The sequence below is a fragment of the Buteo buteo genome, chromosome 18 (assembly GCF_964188355.1).
Source record: "Buteo buteo chromosome 18, bButBut1.hap1.1, whole genome shotgun sequence".
Taxonomy (NCBI): domain Eukaryota; kingdom Metazoa; phylum Chordata; class Aves; order Accipitriformes; family Accipitridae; genus Buteo; species Buteo buteo.
In genome coordinates, this window is record NC_134188.1 from 23,194,834 (window position 1) to 23,222,698 (window position 27,865).

Genomic DNA, 27,865 nt, shown 5'->3' on the forward strand with positions numbered 1-27,865 from the left:
GGAAATAAAAAAGGAGAGGAAAAAATTGTACAAATTAATATCTTAAATCTATCTTAAACATATCTTGCATTTTGGCTGAAAAAATAGTGTCAGTAGGATTTAAGATTTGGCAAGGCACATCAGAAGTCGATTTTATTAGATGGCATCTGTCACCATATTGAGTTCAAAGCAGGATCTTTAGATCCATAGTACATAACCTACAAGGGCATATTCACTCCACCACGACACTTATGCCATTTTCTATAGACTGGAAACACTGAAAATTCCAGACTAAATTTAATGACCAAGTGTTAAAAATGTCAACTTTTTAAACGGTGTTCAACTTTTGCAGTTTAAATAGCATTCATTTTTTACTCCCTTTTTATTATTTATAAGATCTGAAGAATAAAACTGATGTATTTACTCCCTCTTGACATTAAGGTCCCCTTTTCCAAGAATGAGAATGGCAATTATTTGCACAAATCAGACAAATAGATATTTAAATAAGGACAATTAACAGATCTGAGGCCAAAAATTACAATACTGTTGCTCTGTAGAATTCATAGTTATTGAAATGAATTTTTAAAAAATCTCACATATTCTGAAAAAGGTCTGCTCTTACTATATTTGTGAAAATTGGCATAAACAGATGCCATAAAAATGTTGTATGTTTAAAGGAAGTGGAGTTACTCCAATGCACAACAAAGCAAGTAAGAGCAGATTATGGATCAGTACAATCTAATGTCACTGGTGCAGCTATTTAAATATGGCACCAAACAAGATGAGGAAATCAACTGTAATTTATTTGGCTTCAAGCCTTTGCAATATGAAAGTGTTCTGCAACTAGATATTTGCTATTATTCAGCTCAGTTACATATGTTAATATGGTGTTCCCACATGCATCCAAATAGCAGGTCACCTACAATCCACAATCCTATCTCATTCCAACATCAAAGTTGGCAGCAAAGACTGAATATCTGCAGTTGAATATTTGAGGCTCATACGCTTGACTTTCAGATCATTTCAGCCATTTAGCAGCGGATTCGAGAGACAGAAAATCTGGGAGGAAAAATACGGTGTGTAGAAGGAGTTGGGAGCCCTGCTCAGAGCAGCAGCAGTAGTGAGATGCTGGTAAGTCTACATCTGTTATTGCCCAAAAGGCCCTGGGAAAATGTTCAGTGGAAACTTTCATCACCAATTCATAAAAGAAATAAAGCGGTGCCTCTTCACATATTAAAAAAAAGGCACTGGGCCACCACCTTCTCCCAATTATACCATCTTAAAAGTAGACTGATGACCCTGTCCCAAATCCAGTTACTACACACCTCCTTGCCAAACTCTCAAGGCCAAGGACGGTTGCGATTGCAGGTCCCCGCTGCACCACCAGACACCCAGAAGTAGGGCTAACTGTAGCTTTTTTTTTCAACCTTCCTGGTTATTTTCAATTGGAAAGCAACCTCTGGGAGTGTCAATCGAACGATCCTGCATCCCAGCTTTCTTCAGCGGTGCTGCACCACTGCTGCTGGGCGCTTTTCACTGGTCTTGCGTCAACGGGCACCCTGCTCCGGGGCAGGTTGGGGATGTAGTCTCAGATCCAGCATGGCTTGTGGGAGCCAGGAGGACCGGGAAAGAACAGGAGGTGAATGAGGCCACAGAAGGAGCGTACGCTCCTTCTGTGGCCTCATTCACCTCCTGTTCTTTCCCCATATGGTTTTCTCCACCGGCAAGAAGGGAATGACAGCTCGCATCTGTTTCCGCGGCTCCACCGCGCTCCCTGCTGCCACCCACCACCCCTCGCTGCTGCCCATGGGTGCCCGGGGTGTCTCGTCCTGCCCTTCTCTCTGTGACGGACGGTGGTCCCCATTTTGCATGGGCATTACACACAAAAAATCACAGCAGTGGTGACGACAGTGCTAACCGTTGGCTTGCCTTAGCATTTACGCAGCCTTCAGGTGTTCTGGCTACCCCAGGCATTTTTGCAAGTCCTATGGAAATGGTGGAATTCATCAAAAATAAACCAGAACAGGGAGCAACTATGCTGCACCCCAATGTCTGGACTTCCCCCAGTAACTGCTCCTTATAAATACTATCACTATGTGCAAGTGCAGTTACAAACATGTGGTGAGCTGCCCGTCCTGTAGTAACAGAAAGGGAGTTCCCTGATAATCTCCCCATCGTTTCATATTAAGTTAGTTTGCTAAGTTTGAGGACATGTCAAAGAATCTTTCAGCTTATCCCTACTCTAGAGTTTTAAGACAGGAGTTGTCCTTAACTTGGGAAGTGTCCTTAACCCCAAAGTCCTTAGCCTGCCACTGTTGTTGTGGATAAAAAATTGTTTACGTGCACATTTGGAGGGAATTATTTAGAAGGATCATTCCTAAACAGTCAGGTTAGATCTAACGTCTGTATAAGAGTGCTGAATTGGGATCAAGGTGTTTTTATTTTTCAGGCCTAGAGATGCAAAGTAAGCTATGTTTTTCCCCCAAAAAGCCACAATAAGCCACAAGAAACTTGCATCTCTCCAATCAGAAACATCATGACTATCTAAACTACATCTGATTGGCCTCTTTAAAATCCTAGGACCCATATAATGCACCCCCCCCCTTTTTTTTATTCTTTAGTTTACAGAATAAACTAATAAGCCGAGAAAATATGTGTATTATACCATGTATTCTGAAAGTGCTCTAGTAGCTAGAGATATTAATAGACACAAGCATAGGCTAAGATAAAATATGAAATCATTTTCCTTTGCTAGTAAAAATAAGTAAATTACATATCATTTAGGAAGTGATACAGAAACAAACTGCATAATCTACGGAAAAAGAGAACAAAATGCTCATTGAAGCAAAGCTTATTTATCACTTTATCTTGCAACCTGACACAGTACATGCTCAATCTATTTAATTACAGGAACCGAAAAACAGCAGAGAAATATGTACACATAACAGCAACGTTTCCAGTCCTACCTTGGTTGTGACAATGCACAGACAATCCATTCTGTAAATCTCCCCAGGAGTGTATGTAAATCATAAAAACAAATCAGCAAGGGTGAGGAAAGGCTTTTGAACAGCATGAACAGAACCGGAGGCTTGAATCTGCACAGCCTGCTTTTCCAAGTGGGGCCCTCATAAGAAACTCGAGTCCTCCTCCACAATGCTAAAGGCAGTCATGATGCTCACAGGGATCAGAAAACCCACTAGAAATCGTCTCAAGCAAAACTTCCAGGTGGCTTATCAGGCTTGATTGCTGCATTGTTCAATCTGTGATCAAAATATTCTGTTGAATGGTATGCAGCCTTCTAAATGGGAAGATGAGAACCACAACAAGCACAAAAGAGCAAAAGCATCACATTTCAGCCCTGGCTCTGGTTTCACAATTCTGATCTGCTGTTTCAGTATACCCATAAGATTTCCTTTGCCAAGTCTCTCTCTCTCTCTCTCTCAATCTCTCTCCCTCTCGCTCTCTCCTTCCCTGTCTTTTTTTTTCTCCCCCCTCTCGCTCACTCTCTCCCTCCTCTTTCCTACGAACTCCAAGCAAGCACAACACACACAACTATCGGGCCCATCTATCAAAGTGCTGTCACTTCCCTGCCAAAACAACTGCTTTGGGTTGCAAGGGTTTTTATTAAGAGCATGATTCCTACAAACGCATATTGCTTGAAGTGCCTGATTGAAACATTGAGGTGTGTGCGAGAGCTCATGCGTCACATCTACAGTCGCTCAGAATTACTAGGTCAGATTCGGATTCGGGAAGTGAATATAAATAACAGCTGGATAAGGCGAACTTTCAGGAAGTATAACAGAAAATAATCAGTCCGGGGAAAAAAATGGGGATTGCTTATTTACACATGCACGCAGGTTTGTGAAGCACAACAGCAATATAATTATAGTTTACCATCCACGGAAAGAAAACCCCACGTTATATACATTATTCAAAGCTACAGAAGGGCACCTTTTTTCTTCCCCACTTACGAAAAATACATCAAAGTTTTAATTAGAAGAAAGCACCCCGAACAACAGAGCTTAAAACCTCCTTAAGTTCTCTCCCAAACTTTTTCTGCATCTTTGACAGATCCGCAGACTTAATCAATTTATCTCATGTTCTGTATGCTTTGCCTAGAGTTTTACAGACTGTTTAGCCCCCAAAGCCCTACCTTTCGTGCAGTGATGCTGGTGCAGAGCTTGCCTTTCAGGTGTCTTACATGAATCATTCTGAGTTAGAAAGCTCGCTGTCAGCTCTTAAAGTCTTCCCTCTCTTACAGATAGAGGAAGAGAGAGAGAGAGAAGAAAGAGGGAGGGAGAGAGAAAGAGACACAGAAGGGGAAAGATATGTAAAATGAAAGCTCTGGCCAAAGAGAGAGGAAAATCAATGCTCCTATTCACTGGAAAAAAAAAATACAGCCAACTGGACTGTTGACAGCAACAAGAGGAAACGTCTAGACACCCATACATTACAATTTACCTTTTCAACACACTGGACAGCACAATTCCCCCTGGGTGCTTTGCTGAGGATCTCTCATTCTCACTCAGAGCTAAAATATGTTTTCAATAAAATAAGCCTTTCCAAGAAAATAAAAGGATATTTAAGAGTCATCTCTCTTCCATAAATTACTCAGGTTATAACCCTAATATTCTTGTGATTGCTAAAGCAGCAAGAGGCTCAGTAAATGACACACATTATTTTGCCAAAATGAGGTCACTGCTACCAAAGTTACAAAATCCATAGTGAATCAGATATGTGGTCAGAGAGCAACCAATCCTCCCCCAACTATTAAAGTTTTGGTGGGTATAACATCTTAAAAAGAAAGTCTCCAGAGCACTTACGACTGTGTCTAAAACTTTAACTCACTCTGAGCAACCACATGTGCACAAAACAAACTTGATTTGTGTTTACAGGCTGCACTGGAACCTCCAAGTTTTGTCCCTGCTGAGGTTTAGTCCAGTAGCCAAACAGGCAGACAAGTTTATTAAACTATGGATTATATGAAACAGAGAACTTTCAAACATCCTTGAAGTAAGAACCAATTAACCATCTCCTTGAGAACAAATTAACCCATTAAGATGGTCTAACCCAAGCCACGCTTGTGCTCTAGGCATGATAGGGTAAAAGGGAACTCAGTCAACTCTAAAATCAGGAGATATTTTAACACTTAGATGTAAAGCATCCAACAGTTTGTTCTCTTCCAATTCCTAGATTCAAGCTGATCTGGTAAGGTGTGAAATATTTCCATACATATAATTACCTAATGACTTGGCTGTAAAATTTCGTATCATGCTCAAAACTGGCATATGGGGATATATTCTGAAATTGGTCTCTAAGTGCATGATCTGTAAATGCTTCTACTTGCAAGTAACTCTACTCCTGTGAGCTGGTCCCAGTGAATTCATGGCCCTATTTACAGTTTATATGAAAAACAGAGGGTTTGAACCCTTTGAGGCTGTTTATGTGAACAATGTGACTCGTGTGTGCGCCTGGGAAAATCAGGCTCCATCAAGTACCTAAAAGCTCCTCCTGCACTCCTCCAATTTCTAAGTGTCACCTCCTTCCATAAAATGCAACAATGAGCATTTAAGAGGCAGATTTGCCCATGTGCTACCCAAGCTTAGTGCATCGTTGAGCGGCATGGTCCCTGAAATATTGCCACCTACTTTTTACCTTCAGAATCTCCTGTAGCCCATGCTTTTGGGGACACAGACCCCAGCTCCATCCTTCCATGGGCTCCTTTTGGTGGCCAGAGCTCCTGGTCATAGCTTCTAACACACATCTACTGTTGACTCGACAAAGTCAGGGCTGCGCTATGGGAAGAGATGACTGTCGATGGGTCTCCAGTGTTTCTCCCAGGGATGCAGTTCCTCCTTTTTATCAACTACCCATCCCAAACCCCCAAAAGAGCCTGAGCTGCTTCATTTTCTTCCTCCAACTAGATAGTTTCTCCAATAATTTTTTTCTCCCCAAGTATAAGATTTTCAGAGCCTTGGCATTGCTTTACCCTTCATTAGCAGCATCTCCTTCTGCTCTAATTTCTGCAGGTCATACTGCTGCTTAGTTCTATTTTTTCCTCTGCTCTTCCAGCCTTTGTGTTATCTGTACATATGATCATGATTGAAATCTACTATAGAAAGACTTGACCCAAAAAACAAACAAATTGAGAAGCAGCCATCTGGGGTGAAAAGAGATGGTTTATAGTTGCTCGTAGTTGATTTAGATGGTCAAAAATAACCTCTGTGATGAGCTCTGACTCTTGGGAAGCCTTAATACAGGCGAATAACAACTATTTCCCACTGTGATACCAGTGGTTCTGCAGACCACCATTTGAAAACCACTTACCCAGGTGACTACTTCCTTCTCCTCTAATTTTACCCAAGGTGTGTATTTTTAAGTCACACAAAAACAAACAATATGAGGTGAGTGGGTGAAATGTGATGGTCTGTATAATGCAGTAGTTAAGACTGGACAATTTAATGCTCCTTTCTGTCATTAAAATCTTCACTGTATCCAGGTACTTCCACTTGGATAACCAAAGCATAAGGTTTAATTAGGTGGTTATATTTAGAACCAGAGCCTGTAACATCCAGCTGAACTGAATATTTGTAAAAGCAAGCTTCTGTAAAACCTAAAACCAATAGGAAGAATTCTCGGGTTTTTTTAAGTCTTTCATGACACACCTTTTTAAACATCTCTTAAATTCTTTTGAAACCCAAATATTATAGAGCAAAAACTGTAAAGAGAAACTGATTTTTAAAAAAAAAAGCAAAACAGGCTTCATTATTATCTCCAATTCAAACAGTAGAAATTAAGAAAAACAAAAGTACTAAGTCTCCAAGTTTTGGAGTAGACACTAAGAAAGGATATATCTACCAGACTGCTAACACAGCATTAGTAATGTCAGCACATTGCAAAATTCAGCCAGTGACTATTTAGAGCTTTATGCACCTACACAGAAAACACATCAACACACACAAACTCTTACAAATGTGGAGAAAGACTTATTTACTCTTTATGTATCTTAAATTGTGTACAATAGAGTACCTGTTGATAGTATTAAATTGCCAGTCTTTTACATGGCATTATATTCTCTTTCTTCTTCTCAGGTCCTATATTGCACCCAAACAAGCTACAAATAAATACTTTCCTGATTACGTCTCTTCCAAGAGGGCAATTGATGTAGTCATTAACTTATGTCTTTATGGTCAGAGCTCATTTATACCACTTGAGCCCAGTTCCAGCTAGATTGCTGTGTATCACAATTGGTTAGTTAGTAGGTTAACACCTGCATACAAGTTATCTGAGTAATTATATGCTAGAAGGGAAAATCTCATGAGACAGCCTCTTTATTAGGACTGGTTTGTGCTACACACAAAAAAAAAAAAAAAAGAGAAACTACTAATCTTGCAGATCCTGGATATGTAGTTAGGAGCTATATTACAGATGAAATGTCAGAATAAATCCTGCTTCAGCCAGGAAGAGAAGTTAATACAAATTTCAGAAGGAGTGAAGTTCTGTATACCTTAGTTGCTAAGAATTTTAATGCAGTTCCCAGGCTGAACCAGAAGCCCAGGAGTGCTGGTGTTAATTTAAAGATGAACGAATTAGCAATTCTGCCCCTCCTGACTGCAGCAGCCCTAACAGCAGCCGCTCTGCAACTGGCCTCAGGCCCATGAGAGTCTCAGGCAGAAGCTATACCAGGAATCATTCCCTTCTCCCGTGCATGGCAAATTTCATTGCTATTTAGCACAATCAATGTTGGAGTCCTGACCAATTTCTCTGGCTGGTAGCTTTCTCAACGAAGAGAAAAAGACAATTTTCTTTTCTGTAGGGAAGCACAGACCTTGCCACTCTGAGCCCTGCAGGTAGATGGTAAAATGGGCACAGGGAAATGTGAAGACCGGACAGGCAGCTCCACTCCTTCATCACCAGGACTCTGTACCCAAGCAGCCACGAGGACCCCAGGCTCAACAGCCACAAAAAAAAGGTTGTTTTCTGCTTCACAGCTGTGGAGGGGATTCCCTCTCTTCCTGCCCCAAGTACATGCCCAGCTTACCACCCTTTTATTCAGCACACGGGAGCTCACGCCACTTTTGCCAAGCACTTCCCCAGCACTCAAAAGTAAGAAAGAAAGTGATTTTTGGTTTGTTTAATAGACAACGTGCACTTCGCTTGGCCCTGTTTGCTGAGGGCCTTATTGTAATACCTGGCCCTTGGCTGCTGCACCCTGTGGTGTGTAAAGTCATTTGCCTCCAGGGTGCTCAGTGAGACAGGAGGGTGGTTGCTTCCCTTCCTCTCCAGGAATCAATGTAATCAAGGGATCAGAGGATAAGTGACAACAGAAAGGACATGAGATCTTCATTCCAACCTGCTGCTCAAAGTAGGTTCAGCAGTGAGGTCTGATCAGGTTATTCAGGCCGATATCCAGCCTGGTCTTGAAAATCTCCAAAGATGGAGACAGTGCAACCTCTCTAGTAGTCTCATTCCCACAAACTCACCACCTTAGGGGTCTATGAGAAGACAGTGAGGCAAGGTGGGAACAGAGCGTGGCTTGTAGGGTTGTAGGAAATGCACATTCATAATCACAGAGTGTGGAGCAGAAGATGGGGAAAGATCCTTGAGCCAACCTACAGCTCTGAAGGGCCTTGGATAAGCTAGCCTTTTGAAAGCTCTGCAACCTTCATTAATTTAAAACTTATGCCTAATGTTTTATGTATCTATTATTTCCCATATAAAGCCATAATTGTTTTCTCTTGCTTCCCACAAATCCCTTATTCAGAAGAAGACAGAAGTGCTTCAGTTACAAATGCTCCACTGGCTTTATGTGGGCTGGGACGCTCTGCAATAGAAACGCACAGTATCAAGGACAATATGTCCTGAAGTGGCTCTCAGCTCTCAAGATCCAGAGTGAAAGAAGAGTTCATTTTAATTCTTGAGCATTCTGCCTGGGGAAATAAATCTAAGCACCAATTGATCATCAGCAACTGAAAAGCTCTGGTGCATATGTTTAAACATGTAGCCAGCCCTAAATAGCTATGTGTCACTGTCATAGCAGCGTGCCCTGACACTCAAGCACAGTCACTTGAAAAAGAAATCAGACAAAATGACTCTTTCAAATGAAGTGACACACTAAACCACAAGTTCCAGGAAATGACAACAAAACATCTGCTCTCCACCATCCCATGGTACTGGGAACTGAATAAAAAACCACTCACAGCTCTTAATGTCTTAGAGTTTGGCAATGGAATTGCCAATTTTTGGAGTTTACTTTCATGTACGCTGTGCTGGAGAGCTACAAACAGCATGAAAATGTGGTACATAGAATTGCGGATGGAGAAACATTGAGTCCAGGAGTTCGCAGTATCATGACTCTAAGTAGGGAAGATGGTGCATTGTTCAGTTGGGCGTTCATACTGGAAAAGACATTGTGAAATTGGGCTGAGATCCACTACATCCCATGATTTCTACAACATCCTCATAGGCACAATATATTTAGGGTATATATCAAGCTTTTGATAACTCCTTGCCTTGGGGAAATAATTTCTTCCATAAATATAGAGACAAATGTCAATGAGTATACATGTTCTTGTATTTCAGCTCTCAAATAGCACCACGGTCCTACACGGTACAAAACTTTTTCTGATCAACTGAGAACTCAACAACACAAGAAACTCAGAAAGTCATGCTAGACAATTAGTTCTTTATATCTTGAAAAGTTAACGAACAGAGAAATTGATCTAGAAATGTAAACAAAGCCCATTTCCAAAAATGGAAAAGCCTTGGACAAGAGGAATAATCTGCAAGTTTCCACTGTTAGAAACAACTTTTGCTGAAGTCTACAAGGTATCACATAACCATGCCAACCCAGTTAATGTCTGTTTTCTTTTCATCATGTTTCCAGCTTGCTAAGTTTAAAAGAAAACTTAATAATTTTCTTTCACTTAGAAAAGAAAAAATACACAATGACCTCAAGGCTGAAAGTCTACATAATAATATCTAAGCCCAAGAGAATTATTCCAGCCAAGCTGTGAACCTATGAAAATAATGGAGATATTATAATGAAACACTTACAACTTCACCATAGCAAGAAGCAAGACTGTTACAAAGAGAAGTGTAACATACCCCCTTACCACAACCATGAACTCGTATTGCTAGGTGTATCATTCAGCGTAGTTTTATGATAGGTATCATTAGACTGCCCATACAAAAAACATCACTTTGCTGACATTCATATTCTTCCATACTGACTCCAGACCAGAAATAAACTACAATGCACACTGAGAGACTGAAAACACCTTGAATAAAATTTACTAACTGTGCAAAACCCTGGTCTGCAAAAATACACTGAAATGAAAACATCTTGAGATCAGCAATCCTGTAGAACCATCACCAATATTAACAACATTTCTACATAAAAATAAAAAGTACATCCTGCCTAGGACAGCATGAAATGCACAAGGCTAGTAACGCACAGCAATAAATTGCAGCCATAAGCCTCATTCAAATGTGGTAATGTACATGCAGTCATTAAGCAGCCAAAAAAATGACTGCAGGAGCTCAAATTCAATATATTCTACACATTTCACCTCCAGCAAAACTTGCCTAAATAAGGATTTCATTCTCCATCACAGAAGAGTGGACCATACCTTTGTCTTCATGTCTACCACATAATTTTCAAAAGTCTGGTTCTCCTTATTGTGTTCACCACATTGTCCAGATCCTTCTGATCCATTGGAAGCTGCAGACTAGAGAGGGGAAAAAAAAAAAAAAATAAAGTAGCTGAGATGTGCACTAGAATTCTATTACACTTAAATATAAAGATTAGCGTGCACATACAAAAGGGTAGCCTGAATTCAGATAAATATGATGGGGCTCATACATAAGATTTTCACCTCAGTGTTTTGTCATACAAAAATTTCTGGGATTAATCTTATAGCCACTCTCATGGAAGTCTGTGAAAGTCTTAATAGGCTAAATCTACAAGATGATGCTTATCATAATCTCTAGCTGACTTCAGAAGGCATTCAAGGCGCTCTGCAACGTTCAGCATGAGAACACAGAGATAAGGAAGGAAATCAGTGCCCTGCCAAAAAGGCCCGCAGATGGTAATGGGCTTCTCCTCTGGAGCAGCTGCAGGAATAGCTCTCCTTACAGCACCAACTGAATTACCTGGTTTGTTTTCTCATTGTTAATTCATTACATTCTCCAAAGTGACATATTTTTGAAAGGGTTTCATGCTTGTGTAGTAGCCATATTTGCAAATCTTTTAAATTCAGATGCTTTTTTTTTTGTTAACTTTCCTTCATTTACACAGATTTCAGTCTTTACACAGATTTCAGTCTTATATTGCTTACAGAAAACCCTCATAAAACACATAGTATTTTTTCAAATAGTATCTTTAATAGCAGATATATTAAAAGGCTATATTTGTTTTTTTCAATTTTCCTGCTGGAAATCTAATACATTATTGTAGATTTTGCATTAAGACAATAAATATTACAAATGACATCTCTGTTTACAATGCTCTGCCCTGCAAAAAACGCGCTTGAAGAGTTAGCCTTTGAATGAAACACTATGACTGCCGCTAGCTTGGATCTGAGAAAATTTCAGGGCACTTTGCTAGAGCACGAACAGGAAAGCAGAGTCAATTCAAATAGAGTGTCTTCTATCTGTCGGCGCTGAGCACCACAGACACCATGAGTGATTTAGACCCATCCTTTTTTAGCCCGCGCACCAGGAGTAAAGTCAATTTCAACACAACAGGCCAGAAATTGTTAGCATTTTAAATAGACCAACCATTGCCAGCACAACTCAGAAAACAACAAGCCAGTGCCACAGAAACAGCCAAATCACATCCACATGTGCAAATATGTTTTCTCCTCTGATACTAGATTGTTTATTTAGGGCTCCGTCCAGCAAAAGACTGAATGCTGGCCCCAATCCAGGCAACTACTTAGACACGTGCTTTTAACTTCACTGGAACAAATGGCATTAGTCTTGTGCTCCAATAAAGAATGTGTTTAAATGTTGGATCGAGCCCAGCAGCTCAACACTGCATGGGGCTGAGCACACAGGACTCGACGCATGCCCTCTCTAAAGTTTTAGCTTCTCTAACACGCTCGCGGTCACGGAGAACCATGCATTCCTTCAGCTTGTTTCTTGTCACCGAAGGGTGTTGCATATTCCCCGTTTGTAATCTGGAAGGGATAGCCAGGCAACCAGGCCAAATTTACGCAGGACAGCAAGGAACTGAACTCAGGTCTTGCATCTTGCGTCAGAGCTTACAGGAAATCCAAGCAACTCCCTAAGTGTTTCTTTCAGGAGGGGAAAATTTGTTTTACAAGGAACTAAAAAGCATGCATAAGAATTTTCATTTCATCTTTGCTTTCTCTGAATACTTGACACAAGTCTTTTCCATTGTTATTATTTACAGGCAACAATATAAACTATGCAAATCAATACATTATTTATTTGCTCTAATCATCAAGACCAAACTCTGCCTGATCCTAAAGGAGCTAAGCTTCTGCAACTTCTCAAAAGGGGTTTGACAATTTTCAGCAGAAACTATAGCCTGTATGGTAGCATTTATCAAATGAGTGCAGCTGCAAAACTGGATAAGGAACTTTAGTTTGTTTATATTTTACATACTTTTTTTCCCCTCAAATTTTTCACCATTAGCTGACTCCAATATTTTGAAAGAACATAAAACAATGTCATAAGATGCTATGAAATGTTTCAATTGTTTTCCTTAGGGAAATGGGTCACAGATTAATTGTGAAGAGCAGCAAACCAAGGACATTAGGAGGGTACAAACAGCTCAAGAGTAATTGTAATAAATCTGGAACTTCTCTCTGTTCCAGTGTATTAAGGTTCAATAAGCATTAGCAGAATAATATATGGTTCCCAAACTTGAACAAAGTATACGTTAGCAATCCATCTAAAAACCAATAGTCATTTAACTTTGTGTTATGAAATACATAGGACCGTATAATGCAAGAGGCAAAAAGGATACTTGCTGTGTGTTGTGACAGATTTATTAAAAACTAGCATTCTTGGGTCTGAGTCTTATTCTTGATTACATACAATCCTCTCTTTAGCGGCTAACCAAAAACCTACCCTGTCTAAAATTATTTGTACACTTTATATCTAAAAGCTGCCTACTCATGCAAAAGAAGTATTTTAGCAACACCTCATTATTCCTGAACCGTGCCGATCACCATGAGAAGCAGAACTGGCGGCCCCAGGGTGACCCAGTAGGAATGCAGTGGAGCGCATGCACCATGCTCATACGTCCTTGTAGGAGGTTCTGGAAATAATGACTTCAAGCTTGAATTAAAACTACTGACAAAAGTCTAGACTCCTGTATCTAGAAGTCTGGTAGTTGGAACAATTTTATCTCCCTGTTCACAGAAGAAAATATTATTTTCTTCAAGTTGGTCAGAGAAAGAGAAGAGATTTTACAAGCAAATGCTGCAAAAGCAGATTAAAACTTCATTTGGTAACTTTGCTCACATGGGTAGTAACCATGAGAATCATATATCACACCAAAAGCAATCTTCCAATTTTGTGTATAATTAATGCTAACCGATTTAGATTATAATTAACAGGGACTATTTAGACCGTAATCTCTTCAGGGCAATGTCTCTCATTGTGCAAACTTACAGCATTATTTAAATGTTTATTAATACAATAGTAATCACATTAGCTACCTTGTTCATTTTATCTAATTTTAACAGTGCTCAGCAAGGCTTTTCTGTGCTTATAACACATCTTTCCGGTAGCTTATTAGGATATGCACAATCGACACAGTCAACCATCAACAAAATTCTTGCTGATTATTTTTTGCCAAAGTACACAGTTATGAATTATGAAAGACTTGTCACTGGTTCCACTTCCAGCAGGCAGCATGTTCCAGTTCATGTCTGAGCCAGCAACCAGCCAGAAGGAGCATCTGCCCTCACAGGCAATTATGGCATATGGGGTTTCCAAGAGTTCCTCCAGGAGGTCTTCCTATAGCAGCCAAACCCTGTAACAGTGGATGAATTCTCCAGTCTATTGTATAGCTCCAGAATTTATACCTAATATATCAATAGGAGGTACTTGTAATCATCCGCAATAGTTATCACATGTTTACCTCTCAGAATGAGAGCCAACATTGGGAATATAAAAAATATAAATAAAATAAGAACCATACATGCAAACATTATTCTGCTCTTCCATGTTGCTGCCAGGACTTTGAATTTATTTATACACGCACCTGTATGGGATATTTTCTAGGGCACATACACCACTCCGTGTCTGGAAAATGCTGATCAGCTTTGCAAAGGGACCAGGAGCACGGGTGAGAGTGTAGGGGAGCTACAGCCCTTGAGCCTAAATAAATCTGCAACTGCCTTAGGGTTCAGAGAGCTAATGCACCTTCTCCTTCAGCCGGCAGCTTAGGGAATGCTCTCCTGTGTGCTTTTAAAGAGAAAAATTCAAAACAGAAGCTGATTTGAGACCTCTTTTGGCATTTTGTATCACGAATTGGTGGCTCTGCTCCAGTCCCATGAGAGCTTGTAGATAAATGCCAGCTTGCCCCAAATGATTTACATTAAGAGAGGAAAGGTATAAAAAAAAAAAAAAAAAAAAACAGTGATCTGTTAACTTTTGGATGCCAATATCTGTCAGGAAATCTATCATCTTGGTAATCAAATGCTCCCAGGAACATATAGTGCTGAGAGATACTGCTTTTATTCAATTAACTTTTCTGAAAGTAAGCATTTTAAAAAATCATTAGAATATTTAAAAAGCTACAGGGGGAAAGTAAAATGCAACATGACATATGCTGGAATTATCCATTTTACAGGACATTGATGTAAATTAATTCATTTAGCAGCTATGCTGGAGTAGGAAGCAACCTGAGCTGAACTGAGATGCACAGCAAGATACCGACACTAGCCAAGAAAGCAGCACACCTCTATGCCAGGGTACAGCCTGCTCGTGCTCTGCTCAAGCCATGTGTGAACTAAACCTGGACTCCAGTTCATCCTTTACAACATGCCAGCAACAGCAAGAACACCTCCTGTGCGTCCGATCCGTCCACCCAGGGCTGCACCTTTCGGCCATACCTAGGCAGAGTTGACAGCTCTCCTAAATGTATTGTGAGCATCTCAGGTTTGACTCCTGCTGCTGACAATCTTGGACAACAGGGGAAAAAAAAAAAAAGAAAAAGAAAAAAGACATTGCAGATCTTGGACAGTTTGTGGGAGACAAAGCGTCACTGGGGACTTGAAGAGTTTTTCCTGCAGTGCCATGTAATGAAATAATCCTAGAGACCATAAGATGTGCTTTCCTTTTTCTGTACCCTGCTAGTCCTATTTCTATGCCTCTTATAGTCCTTATTACAGGAAGAAATGTCATTCAGCCAATTTTTTGGCAGGAATTAACTTTCACCGATATCACAGATGACTGAAAACTCAGACAATCCCAGAGCAGGCCATGCTAGAAACTAAAATCAGAAATATAATCCCACAGAAGCCAGGCAGTTTCATTTTCCTCAGCTGAGTCTAAATTTCAGTCCAGAAATAATATAGAAGAGCTTTCTTCTTGTCCACAAAATCCTTTAAAAAAAGAAGGTGCCTAATTAAGTGTTTCTGAAGCCCTTTAGAAAAGCGTGGTTCAGTATCCCCAGTTGAATGATTTAGCCGTCAGAAAGGATTTTGTTTCTATTTCCACATTAGGGTTTCTGGTTCATTGTTTGAAGATGTGAAGGTTTGCTCCACATCCCATGGCATTAGCTCAGCCTTTGCAGCTGTCTCAAGTCAGGGTGATGTTGCAGATTGCTACAAGACTCATGGCTAAGTCCTGTAAGAATGTCACCTTCTGTACCAGTCTTCCCAACAAGACCAGTAACTGTGATGGAGAAAAGAAAAGTATACATTTGTGCACGGATTCTACCATACAAATCGCACCACAAGTGTTTGATTTTTTTTTTAAGTTACTGTATTTGGAAATGAGCATAAATATCACACTAATATTTATTTTACCCTGGGTTTTTTATGATTCCATTTTAGCTAATATAGATTCAACCTTTCAGAAGATTTTATGGCAGACTTAGAGAGTGTTAGAGCTCAGGAACAATTATGTGGCTGCAGGCTTTTGTTTCAGAAAGGTCAGGATCTGATTTAATGCTGCTCCACCCTCCCGAAAGCAAGTCTTGCTCTCGGTGTGTTTCTGGATGTCAGAAAGTCACTAGCAACCTTTGCATTTGCTCATCCCCAGTACAGATTTGACCACCCGTCTAAAAGCTGTCCTCCAAGCTACCAGCGGCTCAGTACCGTCGCTTCGGCTGGGCTAACCCAAACCCTACGCTCAGAGCCGATCTCCCTCATTATCCGTATCACATAATTACCCAGTGCGCTGTCACTCTGGTCTGGGGTAAGACAACTGACTTTCCAGGCAGGAAATTCCAGCCGGGAGGAGACACTAGCTCATGCTTCGGCTTTTCTCCTCCTGGACAGAGAGTTCGGATGAAGCTGGCGGGACTCACTTGGCTCCACAAACTCCAGCCTTGTGACCGACCAGAAGACGCACTCGGGAGCTTCATCTTGCTGATCCAGGCTCCGTCTCCAGCGTCACTCACGCAGAGCTTTATTTTCAAGTCCAAACCAAGGCACTCCCGTGTCTCCTTTTGCAGGGAGCAGAGCATCACTAAGGTCAGACAGCGGTGGGCTCTGCCAAGGGCGATGGTTCGGCGATGGTTCGAGCAGCGGGCAGGGACCGCGGCACCGAGCAGCGACCGGAGTCCTCGCAAACACAAACCTTGCAAGGGCTGTTGCTCAAATATCTTATTTCCCCTGCTGAGACCTGGCACACCAAATACTGGTGGTTGGAAGGACGTGCTGAGCTGCTGCGTGTGGCAAAGAGGAAAACTGAGCAAAAAGAGCATTGCAAAGATGGAGCCTGCCACAAGGATGAAGAGAGGAATGATTCACAGTTCAGCTGCATGAGAATGAGACTGGACAGACTGGCTACAGTTTTCGGGCAAAGACCCACCCTTGCTGTAGCTCCATGCCAGGCAGCTATCCACACAAGAAATGGAGACAGTTACCATATGTACGGCTGAGTTCTTACCCCAATAGACTGTTTTCCAAAACATTCTCGGCAACACCAAACGCTGTAGGGCAAATTCAGATGCCTCTGAACATGAGAATGAATGAGATGAAAACTTTAAACAAATAAATGCATTTCCCTCAGCTCACGGGGATTCAGATTCTGACACTCATTCTCCCCATTCCTTACCTTTCAGCCATCGGTCTGCACTTTGCTGCACATGAAGATGAAATATGAAGAGTAATTTGGGATATTAAAGATCTATTTCTTTCAAATAAAGCAGAAGCTATTACTGAATTCTCCTGAAGGCTGGAGGAAAAGGACTAGAAAAATTAAAAGGCTGAACATAATTAATGAATGCTCATTTAGAATTGGCTATCGTACAACATCTTGGAAGTTAAATTTACAGCTGAAGAGGGCAGGCTGTATGCAGAAACAGGCTCTGGAAGGACCTCCATGTGCACTGTGTCAAGCTGGGGGAAAAGATAGGGAGCTGTGGCTGCAGGGAGGTCCCATCAAGCAGGGAGTGATGACACCTGCCAAAAGCCCCTCCGAGCAGAAAGGTCAGCTGCAGTAAGAATAACATGTTAAAGCACATGCTTTGATTCCAGTTGTGCCCATCTGCATACATTTTATTCATTAGCTGCAGCGGAGTCCCTCTGCATTTAAGCCCATATTAGTAAAATCACAATCCTGCCCTGAAAATACAAGCAGACCACAGCTGGAAGCAAATGCAAATACTTGGAAACAGAAAACAGAAAGTAAGTCATTAATTGTAAGAGAAAACATGACTAATGATTTTAAATTAAATAATATTTGCATGATATTTTAATTAGCAAGGATAATGTTTATTTTACTTACATAGAAGTAAGTTCTGGATACATAAATTCCAACCTACATATTTCAGTTGCCATAACGACTTGATACATTTATTCTCTTGTGTCATTTTTTATTGCATCAGTGCGGCTTTTTTTTTTAGACAACCAAAAAAACCCCAACTGCTTTGGTTGCTACGATAAGACAATATTTTTTAATTGTACTTTTCACATTTAATTCTTCTTGAGACCAATATACTTTCCCTCCAAAGATGTTCACAGCACAGTGTGGGAATTTCATTACCAATTCCAGGGCTCAGTGCTGGGTTTGCCAGAAGTCCCAAGGATATGTAGAGCCTTTTAGCTTGAACTGCTACTTCAGTAGTCCCCCTTAGGACACTAGTCATATGGCTTGAGGTCAAGATCTTAACAGGAGACCTACACAATAACAGCCCTGAGTTGGTGCCTTTTCCCCTGAAAACCAGAAATAAATTGAGTACTAGACTCTTCAGAAAGGTGCATAGCTATAGCAGATTCGAGGCAGCAGCAGCAACAAACATAAATGTTTTGCATCTCTGCAGCTAAGTAAATCACTGCAGTGCCCTCCAGGCCAGGAGGATATTACAGAGCAGTTTCCACATTTCATACATGCTGGTGTAGCACGTGATGAGCTAGACTTCGCCTTTATCCAGGAGCAGAAGTGATTCCTAAACTTTTGGGGCCTCTGAGGAGTTGGCTCAAATCTTTTTACAAACCAAGACAATCAAACAGTATCATGATGGGAGGAAGAAAGAGGATGAGGGTGGTGTTTCTCCTCCCCTCCAGTTAGCTGTTGGCAGAGCCTGCTGTTGCCCATTCACCTTTCCCAGCTCTGCACCCCTGCAAACGGACAAACTTCAATTAAATTGCAATTACCTAACTGCTGATGTTGCATTTCTATCTGGTTCCCTGTTACAACCGCAATGAGAGAGACTGTATTAATTAATAACAATTATATTAAGGTGCAAGATGAGGAACTGCTGGTGACCATTGTTCCATACAGCCGGTGTGGAGTGACCTCAGATTAGAGATAATAGGGTATTTACAAATGTAAGGTTAGAGGTTTTGATGGGAAAGAACTAGTGCAATGGCTCCTGTGGACTGCCTTGGTCTTTGGGGGCAGCTCTTCATTTACTGATAACTATAATAGCTTCTACTTCAGTCAGGAGGGCTATGACAATTGCTTTCAGAGGACTGTATCCCTCAGCTCTCAGGAGAACAAGAGTGTGCACGTGTGTTACCACACACAGTTTAGGACAAGGTCTAGAACTACATTTTCACTATGACAAGCCTCATATCTCTTTTTGTTTCTGATCATACTATTCCTCATTATAAAAATTATATGTAATACGTTAAAGTAAGAAAAAGAATAGAATTATAACAATTCCAAATAGGAGAAATACCCAACAGTGCCAAGTACTGCACGATAACCTTGTAGGAAATACATTTAAATAAGAAGTTACTCAGATAAAGTGATTGAATTCTGATTTATCTTATGATGCACTGCAGGTCCATAGCAAATCTAAGAATAGAATCCAGTCTCCTGTCTCCACCACTGGCCCACACAGTCTCTTCCTATTTACACACCTCCAGAGAAATTACAGAGGAGGAAACTACCCACATTTCACTTGAGATGAAATTTTGTGCGCGTTCTTGCCAGAAATGGCGAATTTAAGTCAGTCTACTCAATAGCAGGAATAAAACAGTCCCATTTTGAGAACAGGGCTGATATGTCAAAGTGATACTTAGGAAGACCAAAGGTATTTTGCACTAATGCAGGGATATAAAGCCAGTATTAAAGACAAGGAAAAAAAACAACCACACACACAAAACCAAAATAACCCACCATGAAATCAAAACCCTGGAGAATATTATAGTGACTTTTACTTCTTGAGATTTGCTTGAAGCATCCTAAACCTTGGTATAGAAGAATATTTGTTTCGGCGAGAGCCACAGGGAGGGGAAGCAAGTACTGGCTGTCATTACAGCGGCAGGCTGCCTTGCTAAGTCATGGCTGCTGAGCTACACAGTCATATATACTCATGCTGACATGCAAAAATACTGCAGCTAAACAAAACCTTCGGCAAAACACAGTGCCATCTCTCTTCATTCAGCTTCCCTCCTACAGAGCATTACAAAATGCTTCGCACTGATATATATATATGAAAGGAAAAGGGCTCAAAAGGTAAGTTAAGTGGAATGACTCAGGTCATTAAACTGCAGAATACATCATCATGCTCCCTAAATGTTGATAAACAGATGATGATGTATAGTGAAAGGGAAAACAAACATTCCCTAAATGTTTTGCAGAAGATTGAGGCTCCATGGAGCTGCCAGACAATTTCCTTTATTACGACTGTCATGAGCTAAATGCTGGATAAGAATCTGCCACTGCCTAATGGAGAGATGGTAGAAACCTGTGCATTCAGATGAGGACTCCAAGAACTATTAACACTAGACACTGACCAAGGTTATTAAAAAATTATTGACCGTACAGGGACTTTGGCTTCTGTGAGCTTGCGGCTGGAGAAGCACAGAAGCGCAAGGGCAGCCGTAACTGCATTAAACAAACATCACCGTCAACTGCATCGTGAGAAAAGGAGCAAATGCCTCGTGTACCGGGCGATGCCAAGGGTGGTAGGGAGGAAGGCTCCTTGTCCATGTAATGCTCCTGCCATACATACTACCTTACGCAGCCCATATGGTTCACGCATGTCCCCCTTGGGTTCCTACAGGGACCAGGAATCCTCCAGAGCTGCCAGCTGAAGCTGGTATTTTTTTACTTGAGAAACAGTGCCCTTGTCACAGCTCACCGACAGTGAGGTCCGGATGACACTATCAGACAGGGAGCCTGGATGAGGCAATAAATTCAGTCTCATGAAACCTGTCTCTGACTCTGCAACACCGCACACTAAAGCTGTCTGCTACTTTATGCATTTGAAATGTGTCTAGGCAGCTTAGATAAGTCTTTCTCATTTTTGCTGGGATGTATCTACCATCGAGGTGGCTGACTCAGGTAGAGATGGACATATAGGCTTGCAGGAATGCCAGATGAAAAACTTATTTGAAAATATTTTCACTGTTGATGAATATTTGCTTGAAACATCCCCCATCACCTTAATGTGCTAGTTAATCTACAACCTCACTTCTCATTAGCAGGGGCTCAAATTCCAATTCTGGTTGTATTCAGAAGCCTCATAAAAACATTGGTGTTCATTCATGTCAACAGCTCACAGCTCTGCGTGCTATTCTTTACATATAGCCCATTCTTTACAACCTATTGCATTATTACTATGAGGTCAGCTTCACATTTCACTAGCTTATAACCAAAGCTGAAGTTAAGCAAGATCATATTCTTAATACTTGTTTGTGCAGTACGTGGTAAAGGAGAGTTCACAAGAGGTGCCCCTAAAAGCAACGATCAATTCTAATGTCGTACTTTTCAAGGTTACTGGCAAAAATACAGTTCCTACTATTAAGACAAATATCTGCAACCAGTGATGTCATTTCACAGTTTGGAAATATCACAATGCCTGTTTTCTCAGCTATGGTTAACTAGGAATCTTCTTCCACATACTTGTGACCAAGACCCCGGTCACGATCCACAAAGACAATCCCAGCCTTTGCGGTCTTTTTGGCCGGGCTGCAACAAACCACTGTGAAGCTGGGCACAAAGTCGCTTATTTTCCAAGTTCACTACAATTTGAACAGAAAGCTGCAGTACTGCGCTCTGCCTAGCAGTGAGCAAGCACATCGGATCAGTCCTCCCCTCTCTGCGATGGCTCTCCATAGAACAGAGCATCAGCATAAGGAGGTTTTCGGTCCTTGTCCCAGCGTAAGGAGATCATGACAATTTGCAAGCGAAGAGCAATATATGACAATTCTAATCCTCAAAAGTAACAGAAGTATCCACTGCGAGTGCAAAGATGTGTGTGTGTGTGTGTGTCAGGCGCATTCCCTAGGTGGGAACAAAAGCAAGGAAGCCGACTAAGAAATAAAGTGATACTGAATTAAGAAACAGCATTAAGAAATACACCCACAACAGCAGAAGATGGACTGTTGCAGGCAACAACATAGTTAGCATCCTGAATACTGGAAGCTCTAGTTACAGTCTTGCTGCTGACCTAGCAAAGATACCCTTGGGTACCCTGGCAGCATTTACTGTCAAAAAAGTACAAGATATCTCAAAAAAAGAATATTGATTACATAAGTGGAGGCATATGTCTGTCATAAATCTTCCTACTCCTGAGGAAGAGACAAAGTTGTCTGTTTTGTTACCTCTGGTTTTCTACAAACTACCACAGCGCCAAAAAATGTGTGAGAGGCAGCAGTCTGACGTAATGAATGACCTGAAATCTCTCAGCAGATCCTTTCTGTCCTTCTCATTGTAATTAACAAATTCCAGAACAGACAGATCAACCTTGGTTTAGTGGTCAATTAAAACAATAACAATTTAAAAGTTACCATTTCTGTTTCCACCAGTTTCCAAAACCTTCTCTGAGAAAGTGGACTTCAGATCCACTATGTCAGTTACTCCTAATTTATTTTTTTTTTTCCAGCTTGTACAGCAACTGTTTGCCTTGTCTCTTCTCAGAAAGAGACACCTTGAGTACCTGAAAATGCTGAGCTAAAAAAAAAATAAAATATATATACACAGTGACAGGGCACAGCATTTCAGAAAACCAGGCAGGCTCCCTTACACTTCTGCAAAGAACTGGAAGGCCTGGGAAACCTTCATCACTTCAGTTTGTCCTTTCAGTGAAGACACTTTATGCAGCTGCCACAATGAACTGAACACCACTATGGGGGTTATAACTATGTAGTAACAAGGCTGACCTGACAGAAAAGCAGCAGCAGCCATACGTATCAGCCAAGCAGCGGCTGGAGTGCTGAAATCATTCACAGGCACAGAAAGCCATTACTGGGTTCCACTATTTTTTCCCACCGGCATTGTGTAGGTCTATGCAGGCTGATGAAAGTGTGAGATTCAGCTAACCTGACTTTTTTTTTTTTTTAAAACATGAGATATTTGAAGATGTATTAAAAATTCAGTTTCAGAACTCATCTGTAAAACTAGTTTTCTGGGTTTGGGGGAGAACAGGCACCTCACAGAGACATGAGGCCGCAGATGTCCAGCCACAGATTACATCTCCTTTGTGCTACTGCATGGGGGTTCTGCTCCATCAAACTGTCCATTCTGGTTTAGGACAACAGAAATTGGAGAAACACGAGCAAACAGTGGGACAATATTGATCAACAGGAGGAGGACATCGTATCAGAAGTTACTGCTATGGCTGCAACCACCTCTCTTTTGGGACAAAAGACAAATTTAAAGATGAAACGAGATAGTCTCACAGCTCTTTCCGAAGAGCTCCTGTACACTGGAGGTGGCAATATGGGGAAAGTTTGTCACCGAGTACGTCTCGAGGAGCTGAGGAAGGAGACGTGGAGGTCGATCGCTAGAGAAGTACAAGGGTAGAGATGCAGAGACGAGACGGGTCATGACTGGCCTTAAAAGTCAGACAAATAGGGTGGTGTTGGTCTGGTGGAAAGGTGGAAGTCAAGAGAGGCTTCCAACAGCGAGGAAAATACGGTTAGAGAGATAAGCCCAGAAAGCGATCTCTCGACAAGACCGTTTGGATGAGAAACGCATCAAGATTACACAGGAGAAAGAAACATGTTCCTAAAGGCTCTTTTCAAGGAGGAGGAGAACGGCTAAGGGTGACATTCACTCCATCACAGTACAACGAAGGTCCAGACAAACGCTTTATTCACGATCCACCTAAATATTGTAAAGGCAAATAAGCAGTAAATTGTCTCACCTCTAAACCAAGGGCAGTTTTCACTATAACCTGTTACATATTAAAGTGGTACAGGCAATAGTTAAGCACCAAACGTGCAAAATGTACAAGCTGAAAATGCATAAAGTCCTGTGGTTCTAGTCATCTTCTTTGTAACTATATTGTACATAAAAAACATGGAGAGAAATTATATTTTCAAGTTGACAGTTTCCCTTTAATTTCCCACACTGTTACACTTGGGATCGTGTTTACTATTTGTTAAAAACTGCAAGTATCTGTCCCAGTTTACAAAAAACTAAACAAAGCAGGAAGGATATTTTCTCCTTCATATATATTTATCTTACTGAGCAAAGATATATGCGCCTATTCAAGAAATCACTCCCAGGGTGATCTTTATATGATCCAGAAGTCTTGGGGTGATATCTTTCTTTATTCTTGGGAACTATTTAAGAAGCATTTTAATAAAGAAGTATTGGTAGGCTGCAGAAATATATAATGGGCTCTTAAACCTCTCTGTGGAGACCTGTGTCCTTTGCACATGGAGGGCAGTGAATTCTCCTGCTTAGTTGCTCAGATTGGTGAATGGTCAGAGTTAATAAACGTGTAAGTGAGACAAATTGCTCTGAAATATTTTTAGAATGAAACTTAGAGTACATTCATCCCTGAATATCAATTTTACAGAACACTTACAGTTTTACAGGGCAAAGAACTATATTTTTAAGCGTTGATGTATTTGTTTTTGCAGGTGGTTAAAATACAACTTCTCAGAATCTTATTAGAAACAATGAATTATATCACATACTCTTCAGAGGAACTGCTAGCTTGCGGTAGAAGCCTGTTGGGAAATTCTGATGTTTTTATGTAGGTAATTTTTTCAGATTACTCTGGTATGACAACAGCTCTTGTTAAAACATATCATGTTTTAGAAAAAATATTTTAGAAAAAATATGTTAAAATCGCAAGAGCTTTTTGTTAAGTGATATTTTCATAGTATCTTTAACTACGAGATCTACCATTTTTGACCTTGATACACAGCAGTGGAATTTACACAATAGTCTGACCTCAATGCTTATCACAATAAAGACTCATTGCTTAATTAAAAGTTTGGCTAATTCTGTATGCTGGTTAATATTTAGGCACATTTTCATTGGGGAAAATTATTGTTTCTGGTCCCTAGCAGCTGTTCTGGCCTGCTCCCAATCCTTTGCAGATGTAATAACAAATCCCAGATCAGAAAACTGCCTAGAGGTTGTTTGATAGGCATATTATATAAATGTGAAAAAAAATGAAAACAAATAAACCTGCCGTGGTGGATGTGACTCTTTCATCATTGCTGATCCGGTTTAGTTTGTTTAATGCTGAGATTCCAGTTCTGTTCCCTCTCCCACCAATGTCAGTAGAAAACAATTATTAAACTAAATAAACAATTATTAAACTAAATCAAGTCTCCCTGTCAGAAGGGAGCTATCAGACCAGTGAGTCCTCTAAACTCTCACACAAGGCACACCAATATGATAGTGATGTTAAAATAAAAGTGAGAGGCAACAAAGGAAAAGGCTTTTTATGTGAGCATGCCTAATCCTATGCAAACACGAGGAGATGGCAAAAGCAGAGTGATGTCTGGTTCCAAGACTTGCCCAGCAGGACAGAAATTGTCTGTTTAGAGAGTGGCATGACATGCGTGTTGCCCTACTCTCAGCATCACGACTTCATCAGAAAACTCTCCTGTAGGGATTTGGGATATGGAGGCCAGAATACTGCACTCTGGAGCTTTTCTGTCCACAGGATGACACTGTTCTGCAGACGTCCAGCCTCTTGGTTTAAAATGGAAACGTTGGCCTGACCAGATTAAAACACACTCAGAAACAACTCTAAAGTGACATTTAACAGACGCGCTGGCACTCAAGTTATTGACAAGCCACAGAACAAATAACAAATTTATAAATAGAGGCCCAGCATGGATACCCAGTATGGGCAAGACATTTAGCTGCAGCTAGTCATAAATAAGGTTTTTAATAACACAGTGACTTCGCAGTTATCCATTTCCAAACATTAGCCAAACCTTTTGAGAAGGCAAGTGTATAAAATAATCTCTGCAAGTAAAGCATACCTTATTAATGCAGAGAAAATAAAATGGCAAAATCATTGCATTAAAAAAAGCCACGAAGCCAAGCTTGAGCATTGTTGTTAAACAATTATCTACTTATGGTTGTTGCACAGCCTTGGGTGCAAAAGGAACATGACTAGCAAAACACAAACCAACATGTCACTTATACCGTACCCCTTAAAAAGACTGCTGCCTTCTTGAAGGCAAACTTGGTGCCAAACAGAATTACATGGGAATTGGCTCTGGTACAAAATCAACCCACAGACACAAACTGCATTCGATCAGATAAATGTATACTGTAGGAGCTAAATCTAGTGAAGAAACAGACACATAAAACTGAATGTTTTGAACCCTTCTAATGAAACATTATGGTTGATCATACCTAATGACTCTTGCATATTAAGTATATTCACTTAAACAGAATCAGATTTGGCTCCTGGGAGTAAACCAAGCCATACAAATTAAGCTGTACCCAGTTACAAAGAAAACAAACAAAAATCCAGAGAAGAGACTGAATTTTTATAGGCACATATAGAAAGGTCTTGCAGGTCCACATTTTTCAGACAAGCTGTTAGTGTGAAACAGATTAATGGTTTGATAATTGCTCCAGGCAGAAGATTTTTAAGGGGTTTACTACTGGAACTTTTAACAAGCCAGCACTTAAAGGACAGAGAAGTAATTACAATGTTTATAATAGCTGGGTACAAGGATAGCAGACATTCCTAAAGCAAGCAGAAATAGGAGGATTCATTTTGCACACTGCAATTGACTGTCTTTGCAAAACGAGCCTGTAAGCATAAGAAATGCGTGGAACAACAGGAATTAGATGAAGAACTGGAATCTTCGGGGACCGTCTCAAAGCAATGATATCACACTGCACCGACTGTAGATTGTGCATGCGAGATCGGTGTGCGATGACCAAACTTGCACAATAATTGCAAATGATTCTTGTTCAATAGGCTAAAAGTATCTGCACCATGTGCCCTATAAGTAAACAGTCCTTTCATGCTACGATGCAGGGACAAACAGACCTTCAGCTACCAGATTTATACGGAAGCACGACAGCAGAGTGTTCTTTTCCTTCACCTCAATTTTCCATCTGAATAAAGGTCAAAACACTGCTGACCAGAAATAAGTAGCACTGGAGACCAAACTAACGAAAACGGAGGTTAAAACAAGGGTAAATTTATGTCTTTTAATGAGTGTCCGGGGCTGAGCACAAGTCCATAGCTTCAAGCAGCGTTACTATTGTCATAGCTAAAGAGCAACTCGATTTTTGTTTACCAGATGGATACCTCCATCTAGGTACTTTTATGTTCTCCATTATTGTATTTTCTGAGTATCTCACAGTTTTAATTGTATCTATCTACACAACATTTAAGTGAGAGACATCCTTTATCCAGTGGCTGTTTAACGCAATGCAGAGGGTCCTGGGAGGGAAGAAGACTTTTTCCCAGCAAGTGACCATTTGCTAAGCTGGGGAGCCAGGCTCAGACCAGCATACCCGCTCTCAGGCTCCAGTAACCCACGAACTCAGCTGCACTACTGCAAAGCTTTGACAGCAGAGATGGAGAGTACCTTTCCCCAGCCTGATCTGGATCTGGGTAGGGTGAGAACACTCTTCTGAGCAGTGGAAGACCTGAAATTAAACCACTTCCAGCTGAATCTCTGTCTCGCATTTCCTAGGGCTGAAAAGGAATCAGTCTTCTCTCTCCAATAGGGACAATTTAAGAGCCCTAATTTCAAGAAAATGCTTTCAAGTTGTGAATGCTGGTGTTATAAGATTGTTCCAAAGGAGTAACAAAGCTCTTTGGCAGAGCTGAAATAACAAACAAACCCTGTCTTCATGATTTCCAGCAGCAGACTGGGCACATCCCCAGTCAGCACGCTAGCTGCGGTGAATACCACGCTGAATGTTTATAAAATAAGGTAACACTGAGTTTCCCAGCACTGAGCACTTTCTGTGCTTCCAGTCCAAACAAATTAAGATTAGACTTGCAAAACAGCTAAAGCACCCATTATACAGACTTAACCTTTCCTTACTC

General features: G+C 40.8%; 1 protein-coding gene across 1 annotated transcript in view; it reads right to left on the reverse strand.

The window, feature by feature from the left end:
- The window catches only part of DLG2 (discs large MAGUK scaffold protein 2), a 1,017,318-nt gene that overhangs the window by 863,608 nt on the left and 125,845 nt on the right, over positions 1-27,865 (reverse strand). The window contains exon 5 of the mRNA XM_075050147.1: positions 10,611-10,709. Coding sequence (XP_074906248.1) covers positions 10,611-10,709 — 99 coding nt within the window. The remainder of the gene's footprint in view (positions 1-10,610; positions 10,710-27,865) is intronic.